This window comes from Meriones unguiculatus, chromosome 14 (genome assembly GCF_030254825.1).
Source record: "Meriones unguiculatus strain TT.TT164.6M chromosome 14, Bangor_MerUng_6.1, whole genome shotgun sequence".
In the NCBI taxonomy this organism is placed as follows: Eukaryota; Metazoa; Chordata; class Mammalia; order Rodentia; family Muridae; genus Meriones; species Meriones unguiculatus.
The window spans coordinates 37,445,369-37,455,033 of record NC_083361.1 but is presented as its reverse complement, the minus strand read 5'-3'; the positions used below and the strand labels follow the sequence as shown (position 1 = coordinate 37,455,033).

The 9,665-nt window shown below is 39.5% G+C and overlaps 1 protein-coding gene across 1 annotated transcript in view; it reads right to left on the bottom strand.

The window, feature by feature from the left end:
• Nucleotides 1–1,169: 1,169 nt before the first annotated feature.
• The window catches only part of LOC110540658 (vomeronasal type-2 receptor 116-like), a 32,425-nt gene continuing 23,929 nt past the window's right edge, over nucleotides 1,170–9,665 (bottom strand). The window contains exons 5-6 of the mRNA XM_021627417.1: nucleotides 4,076–4,199; nucleotides 1,170–2,074 (exon numbers count right to left, since the gene is read on the bottom strand). Coding sequence (XP_021483092.1) covers nucleotides 1,170–2,074; nucleotides 4,076–4,199 — 1,029 coding nt within the window. The remainder of the gene's footprint in view (nucleotides 2,075–4,075; nucleotides 4,200–9,665) is intronic.

Below are 9,665 nucleotides of genomic sequence, written 5' to 3'. Positions count from 1 at the left end.
TTCATTGTGGGGTTTTCTCACAACCTGAAATCCCAGTCTTTGTTGTTGTGGTGACCACAATTTAGCCTGGGAAGGTGATCTGGGCATGCAGGCATGTGACTCTGGGCTGGCTTTCTGAGTGCCTGCCAGGACCAGCAACTCTTCTGGGGTTTACCTCGGTGACCTGAGAATGGACCCAATTGATTCTCACACCGGGAGTTTTCCTCTCACCTGGAAAACACAATCGCTGGTGTTTTAGGGCCCAGAGTTCAGTCTCTTGGTTGCTATACTGACACTGCTGTCCTGCTCCTCAGACACAGTGTTCTCTGGGTGCAGCCATCTTGGATCTGAAACCAATTAACTTAACTCATAGGTACTCAATCCAATTTAGGCCTCAGCCAGGTAATACCTCCCATTAATTTTGAAAATTTTTCATTTGGTCCCTATGGATTTGTAGCTTTAGTTATTGAATTTTTTGTTGACTGATTTTATACCTGAAATAACTAAAAAAAAATCTCTTCATATTTTTACTGAAGTAATCTGTAACATCCAACTTGTGTTTTCTTTTCATTTATTGTAAAGCAGAAGAGGGCATCTGTTTCCTTGGTACTATTGTTACAATACCATCTTAATTACAGGATGTGGGGGATGGATACTGAGCACAGGTCCTCTGCAAAAACAGCACATGATCTTAACTGCTGAGACATCTGTCTGTCTTCTGCAATACTGTTTCTAATCTTTCACAAGCCATCCCACCACTTACTCGGTTTTATTCCTCCCCCTCCCAGGATGCTTCGGGATACTCTAATCTTCCCCCTGAAAGAGGGAACATTGTTTTTACCGTCATCTGCAAATGCTCACTCACTTTTCCTACAAACATTCTATGATTTCTCTCAGCACTTAATTCCTGACAAATTTGCACACGCACCAAAAAACTTCTGATTTCGATTTTATCTCTTACTAAACAGCAAAATAAAGAACAGTATCACTATGCCGTAATGCTTAAGAGCTGGGTCTTGAAAACTAGGTGGATGTCTAGATGATTAGTACAGAAAAGTTGTATCCATGACACTGCTACGCATCCTCACTAGAAAAAAAGTCACTATCTAATGCATATGTCTTGCACTGTATCTTAATAGGTGGTTCTGTATTAACATTATATTTGTCAGTCATAATTATGTAATGTGATTTCATGATGACGTTTTCTTCCTTAAGTTTTTAAAAGAATTTCTCTCTGGTCTTAACAAAATTACATAGCACTTGGGGATGAAGATGCATCCCAGCAGCCCTGCACTGGAAGCCAAAATGGAGAAGATCTCTACAGTCACCATGACCTTTCCCTTGGTGCTGTGATATACAGGGAGAAAGGTGACCCACACAGTGCAGAACAACAGCATGCTGAATGTCAAGTACTTGGCTTCATTGAAAGTATCAGGTAGTTTCCTGGCCAAGAAAGCCAGAGTGAACGTTCCTAAGGCAAGGGAGCCATGGTATCCCAGGACACAGTAGAATGCAATAACTGAGCCCTTGTTGCACACAATGATGATACGGCCATGCTCAGAGTGTGCATCAATGTCAATAGAGGGAGGAGCAACTCCCAACCAGATTGCACAGAGAATCATTTGGATGAGAGTACAGATGGGAATGATGTAGTTAGGTGTTCCTGAAACCAGGATGTACTTCATCTTTCTTTCAGGTATTGTGAGTTTGAAAGCCAGAACCACAGTAATAGTTTTGGCCAACACGCTGGAAACAGCCACAGTGAATACAACTCCAAATGTGATTTGCTGCAGGATGCAGGTGACTGAGTTTGGATGGCCAATGAAGAGCAAGGAGCATAGGAAACAAAAGATGAGTGAGATGAGCAAGATGTAGCTGAGAGTGCAGTTATTGGCCTTTACAATGGGAGTAGCATGGTGTTTCACAAAGACTCCAAGAACTATAGCAGTGAATACAGAGAAGCACAAGGACATTATGGCCAGAGCCATACCCAAGGGTTCTTCATAGCCTAAGAAGACCACAGCTCTCTGAATGCACTGGTTATGCTCTGGGTTGGCATATTGGTCCTCAGGACACTTCACACACTGATCCAAATCTGATGGAGAATGGAGATTAGTGCACCTTGAGCATGTGTTGACAGGACATTTTCAATAAGTCTGATGAAGAAGCTGTGAAATATCTGCCTTGTGTTGCTGAGGGTGTAATTGAAAGACAACACTGCAGAGCAATGTTTTCATTTGCTAATTCTCATTATCTTTTTGGAGAATGAAATCAAACAATCATATCTTTGTTCAATTGTATGTTGATGAGGTAATTTATCATGTTGTAGGGACATACACAAGTTTTACTACATTCTTGATGATATGATTAAATGGCTGACACAGGTGCATTCACAGAAGCTAAAATTATTCAGTGAAATTTTAAAATAATAGATTCTATGGATTCAGTGCCTCCTGAAGTCCATCTCTTGTAAGAATGCTATTTTCATGAGAAATGGAAACTGTCTTATACTAAGACAAGACCTGCGATACATTTTCTAGTTCAATTTCTCCAGCTCAAACACATTGATATAGAAGCAACACTAAATGGAATCAGTAGGCTGTGTGTCTGTATGTGTGTTTATGTGATTTCATGTAAAAGTAACAAAAGAGCTAATGAATTTGAGAGTGATTGGGGAAGGAGAGGCCGAGAGTGAGAGGTGAAAGTTGTATAAATAAAATAAATAAATATAATAATACATATTAATGTATAGGAATAATATATAAAAATAATGCTTAAAACTGCAAAAATAGGGCTGGAGAGATGACTCAGAGGTTAAGAGCATTGTCTGCTCTTCCAGAGGTCCTGAGTTCAATTCCCAGCAACCACATGGTGGCTCATAGCCATTTGATATTTGGTGCTTGCTTCTGGCCTGCAGTCGTACCTGAAGGCAGAATACTATATAAATAATCCTTAGCAAAAAAAAAAAAAAGAAAGAAAGAAAAACTGCAAAAAATATATAAGTATGTTCATTTGTTTTTACATTTAAAAATTTCATTACACTTTGTTTAATTACTTTTTAATCTGTTGTATGTAGGAGTACGTGGATGTCAGAAGACAACTACAAGGAATTGGGTACTTCCTCCCACTACATAGTTCCTTGTGATGAACTCAGGTCATCAGCTTTAAAAGAAAGGGTTTTAAGTGTTGAGCCCTCTCACTGGCCATGAATACCCTTTGTGTCCTACAGGATGACATGTCATAGAAGTGAAAATATATCTGGGCCATTGCAATAACCAACCATAAACAAATAATCCTTTGCCTAATATGGATGCATACATGATAATACCAGTTCAATGGCCGTGACTTCTTGCTTTGAGTACAAACCCATTTGAATCTATTACACTGTGGCATTGTTAGCTGGGTGAAGTAGATAAGGATATCGAATAGAGGACTCCTCAGATTTTCTTTGTCAACACTTATTTTTATATTTCTAGAACTCAAATCAAATTAACCCCCTGAAATAAAGCTCTCTAGAATTGAATGAAGCTTCCTTTTTATTCTTAGCAGTTTCTGCTAATTTTACAAGTAACTATTTGTCCTCTTCGCTAATCTTATAGAGGACTTGGATTCGATTCTCAGCACCAACATGACAGAGTCTTGCAGATCTGATGCCCTCTTCCATTCTTCATGGGCTCCTGCATGAAACACACACACACACACACACACACACACACACACACACACATCTAATTATGTATGCAAAATGAATAAATAAATATTTATAAAGAATCATGTATGAAATCCAATCTGATTGTAGCAATAGAGGAGATAAATCACTAGGAGTAATAATGCATACAATTACTTAACACTCAATTGTGATTATTAAAACTTTTTGATAAAATGCTCTCTGAAATAAATCTACAATAATTCAAATATATATGTCAAGGCATAAGGAGTTACTTACAATGACATTTTTATGATCATATTCTTATAAGGACTAACTTAGGAAAGTGATATATTTTATATGCAGTTGCCTTTTAGACACCTTCAGAATTACAGTATGTGTGGAAAATTATGATCAATGTGACAGTTTAATCTTGCATCAGACACTCACTTGTGTCATTAGAGATTTCATTTTCTGGGCAGGGGCTGCAATCAAAACAGCAGGGTGGCATTCCTTGCTGCCAGAATTTTCTGAATCCAGGACCACAATCAGCACTGCAAACAGAGACTGGCATCTGGAAAAATAGACACATGATGACATCAAGAGTTAAACATACTCCTTCCATAACTATAACATATCAGAATGTTGAGATATCAGTTAGCTTATTTTATATACACAAATTGACCTTATTTGAGTATATAGATGTAGATTACTGAAAATGTGAGTTGCCTCCAAACTCCATGAAATTATGGATAAGTACTGGTGTTTTGTTTTGTGCAAGCACCACAGAACTTATAACCTGGATTTTCTAGTTATTTTCATCAACTTGGCACCAAGTATAGTAAAAAAGCATAAGGACCATGAAGCAACAAATTTCTCTGTAACTGATGGGTTGTTGTCACATCAGTGAAGAGTTTATTAATTCCTAATTGATGTAGGATTATTCAGGTCACTGTGGACAGTGCTGTCTCAGGCAGTGTTGTATGAGGAATCTTGCAGAGCAAGCCTGTAAACAGTGTTTCATCATGGTCTATGTTTGTTTCATTTATTTATTTCTTTAATCACTTTATAGCCTGATCCAAGGCCCCTCGCTCCTCTGCTCCCAGTTCCACCCGCATAACCCAGACATTGGGACAGACATCGGAAGAAGGTGGAAACAAGGGTCAAATCAGGAGCCTACCACAGAGGACCTCTGAAAGACTCTATCTAGCAGGGTATTAAAGCACATGGTGAAACTCATAGCCAAACTTTGGGCAGAGTTCAGAGAAAGACTTGGAAGGTTCTGGAGCTCCACAAGTGGAACAATAGAACCTAAATATCTGGGCCTACGTGTCTTTTCTGAGACTGATACTCCAACAAAGTTTCATTCATTGAAATAACCTAGAACCCCTGCACAGAGGTAGTCCATGGCAGCTCAGTCTCCTACTGCGCTCCCTAATAAGGGGAAAAGGTTCTGTCTCTGACATGAACTCAGTGGCTGGCTCTTTGATCAATTCTCCCTGAGTGGGGAACAGCCTTGCCAGGGCACAGAGGAAGACAATGTCGATGAGACCTGATAGGCTAGGGTGGACTGAGAAGGGCCATGGGAGGAGATGAGGAAGGGAAGGAGGAGAGGATTGGGAGGGGATGAGGGTCAGGCTACAGTTAAGATACAAACTGAATAAATTGTAACAAATTATATTAAAAAATAAAAATGCCTGCCACAGAGGGCCTCTGAAAGCCTCTGCCCTACAGACAATCAAAGCAGACGCTGAGACTTATGGCCACCTGTTGGGTGGAGTGCATGGAATCTTATGTAAGAAGTGGGAAATAGTAAGAGCTGGAGAGGATGGGAACCACACAAGGAGAGCAACAGAACCAGCAAACTTGAACACAGGGAACTTCCCAGAGACTCATACTCTAACCAAGGACTATTCATGGAGATAACCTAGAACCCCTACACAGATGTAGCACATGATAGTTCAGTGTCCAAGTGAGTTACATAGTAAAGGGAAGAGGGACTGCCTCTGACATAATCTGATTGGCCTGCTCTTTGATCACCTCCCGCTGAGGGGGGAGCAGCCTTACCAGGCCACAGAAGATGACAATGCAGCCACTCCTGAGGTGATTTGATAGACTAAGATCAAAAGGAAGGAGAAGAGGACTGGACTTGGGGAAGGGCAGGCATGAGGAAGGGGGAGGGAGGGTAGGATCGGGAGGGGAGGAGGCTTATGGGGGAATACAAAATGAACAAAGTGTAATTAATAGTAAAAAAATTTTAAAAAATGCCACAAAGGCCCACCTGTGGCATCACCAGCATAGGTAAGATGTAAGCGTTTTCCTGAGTTTAACATTATGGCCCATGATTTTGCTTGCCTTTTCAGAGGAAGACTGCTGGACTCAAAGAACATCAAGATTAAACCTCTCCTTACTAATTTCCTGCCTAGAGGGTCACATTAGGACTATAGCCACCAGCAGTGCATTGTGCTCTATCACTTGAGCTTCATTTTCCAGCTTTGTCTGCCTTCCATAAGGAAACAAAGGCAGCCTGACCCCAGAAACATGCAGATTAGAATCCTCTCCATAAATCCTGGGCCTGCATGGTTCTCCTGGGTACAGAGCCACCAACAGACAACTGTCTTCTGTTCCCTGGGCTTCATTTTCAGCCCAAGGCTCTGCATTTCAGAGGAGACCTGCAGGGACCCTAGAACAATGGGTTAGACCATCCCAGACAACCCCTGGCATGTCAGTTTTAGCTGGTGTACACCAAGCAGCAGCGAGCGGTGTATTATCTATGAGTTCCATTGTTCAACAGCTCTATGTGCCCTCAAGCTCAGTCCTGCCAGCATCAGGAACATACAGCCAGCACCAATGACATCCAGAGGGCAAAAAGCCAGCGTAAGTGCATAATCAATGAGTCAGGGTAACGTGGCACCCCCACTTCAGCTATCGTACTACAACAATCCTTAGATATCTTCACACAGCTCAAGCACAAGATGACCTTAAATTCAATCTCATAATGATGATAAAGTATTTAAAGAGGAAATAAATAAATCCCTTAAAGAACTACAAAAAACTACAATACAACAGGTGAAAGAAATGAATAAAATAAACCAAGACCTGAAAATGGAATTAGAAGGAATAAAGAAACAAAAACTGAAATAATGCTAGTGATGGAAAACCCAGGGAAGAAAACTAGAACTACAGATGCAAGTATTACCAACACAATAAAAGAGGTGGAAGAGAAAATCTTAAGACTAGAAGACAAAATAGAAGAAACATATAAATTGATCAAAGAAAATGATGAACCTGAGAAGTTCCTGACAAAGATATCCAAGAAATCAGGAACACAATGAAAAGAGCAAGCATAAGGCAATAGAAATAGAAGAAGACATTACTAGCACCAAGGGACTTTTTTCAACAAAATCATAGAATATTTTCCTAATCTAAAGAAACTTATGCTTATAAACATACAGAAAACTTGCAGAACACTAAATGTATTGGATTAGAAAATTATCCCATTACATAATTAAAACACTAAAAGTACAGAACAAATAAGAATATTAAAAGCTGCAAGGGAAGACAGTTAAGTATCTTATAAAGTCCAGCCTATCAGAATTACACCCAACTTCTGAACAGAGACTCTAAAAGCCAGAAGACCCTGGGCATATGTCATATAGGGTCTAAGAAAGAACACATATCTGCCCAGACAATCTCATGCAGAAAAAAAAGACCTTAATAACAACAGATATTCAACAACAAAACAAATGTGAACAATATATATGTACACAAATCCAGTCTTCCAGAAGATGTTAGAAGAAAAACTCAAATCCAAGGAAGCTAACTACACATAAATAACACATCAACAAAACCAAAACAAGAGAAGCACATATTACTATACACAGATAGAAAAACACATACACTACCATGATCTTCAAAATAACACAATTAAAAATCATTGGTGATTAATATTTCTAAGAATGAGAGTGCTCAATTCCCCAGTAAAAAGAAAAGAGCTAACAGAATGGATATGAAAACAGGATCCATCCTTCTGATGTATATGAAAAATATACCTCTGAAACAAAAATAGATATTTCCTCAGAGTAAAGGGTTGGAAAAATAATTTCCAAGTGAATGGATCCAGGAAGCAAGCTGGAGTAGCCATTCTAATATCTAATAAAATAGACTTTCAATAAAAAACGACCTTGAGATTTCACCTTACACCCATCAGAATGGATAAGACCAAAAACTCAAGTGATAACACATGCTGGAGAATATGTGGAGAAAGGGAAACCCTCCTCCACTGCTGGTGGAAATGTAAACTTGTACAACCACTTGTGAAATCAATCTGGTGCTTTCTGAGACAATTAGGAATAGTGCTACCTCAAGATCCAGCTATACCACTCCTAGGCATATACCCAAAATATGCACAAGACACAAGGACATTTGCTTAACCATGTTCATAGCAGCTTCATTTGTAATAGCCAGAACCTGGAAACAACCCAGATGTCCCTCAACTGAAGAACAGATACAGAAATTGTGGTACATTTAAACAATGGAATACTATTCAGCAATTAAAAACAAGGAAATAATGAAATATACAGGCAAATGGTGGGATCTAGAAAAGATCATCTTGAGTGAGGCATCCTAGAAGCAGAAAAACAAACATAGCATATACTCTTATACATGTATATTCCACACTTAACATAGGATAAACATACTAAAATCTCTACACTTAAAGGAGGTAAGCTAGAAGAAGGTTTCTGAGTAAGATGCTCAATCCTCATTCATAAAGGCAAATGTGATGGACATCGGAGGAGGGAGAAAATAGGGAACAGACAGGAGCTTACAACAGAGGGCCACTGAAAGACTCTACCCAGCAGGGTGTCAAAGCACATGCTGAGGCTCATAGTCAAACTGGGCAGAGTACAGGAAATTTTATGAAAGAAGGGGTAGATAGAAAGACCTGGTGGAGACTGGAGCACCACAAGGAGAGAAACAGAACCAAAAACTCTGGGCCTAGGGGTCTTTTCTGAGACTGACACTCCAACCAAAACCATGCATGGAGATAACCTAAAACCCCTGCACAAATGTAACCCATGGCAGCTCAGAGTCCTAGTGGATTCTCTAGTAAGGGGAACAGGGAATGTCTCTGATATGAATTCAGTGGCTGGCTCTTGATCACCTCCCCCTTAGGGGTGAGCAGCCTTTCCAGGCCACAGAGGAAGACAATGCAGCCAGTCCTCATTGGACCAGATAGGCTAAGGTCATATGGAATGGGAGGAGGATCTTCCCTATCATAGAGAAGGTCATGGGAGGAGATGAGGGAAAGAGGTTGGGATTGAGAGCAAATGAGAGAGGGGGACAGCTGGGATGCAAATTAAATAAATTATAATTAATATAAAAAATTTCAAATAAAAAAATAAATTTAATATTAAAAAAAGAAACCTAAAGGTAAGGAGATTCAAGATGGTGTTACCAACCACCCAGGATATCTAAACAGCAGCTCAGCAGTGAGGAGCAGGGTGACCAGCAGGCTATACTGTGGACCCCAAAACCATGACATTTGTGTTTCTCAGGTGAGAGGAGAATCCACGGTGATACTTGAAGGTCCATTATCAGGCTTTATACCATTATACCATTATCCATTATACCATGAAAGCTTCCCCGACAAAGAGAAGGCTTCCCATTATCTGTATATATTTAATATAGTCCTTGAGGTTCTAACTAGACTAATAAGAAAGCTAAAGGATATCAAGTGGACACAAATTGGAAAAGAAGAAGTCAAATTATGGGTATTCATGGAGGATATGATTGTTTACATAAGTGACCCATGAAATTCTACCAGAGAAATTCAACAGCTGATAAACACCTTCGGACACCTTGGTTAGACACAAATTTAACTAAAATATAGTGGGAATCCTTCCTCATATAAGCAATAAACAGGCTGATAAAGAAATTAGAAAAGTAACACATTTCACAATAGCTAAAATTTATATAAAATGTCTTGGTATGATTCCAACCAGGCAAATGAAAAATTTGTATGACAATAACTTCAAGA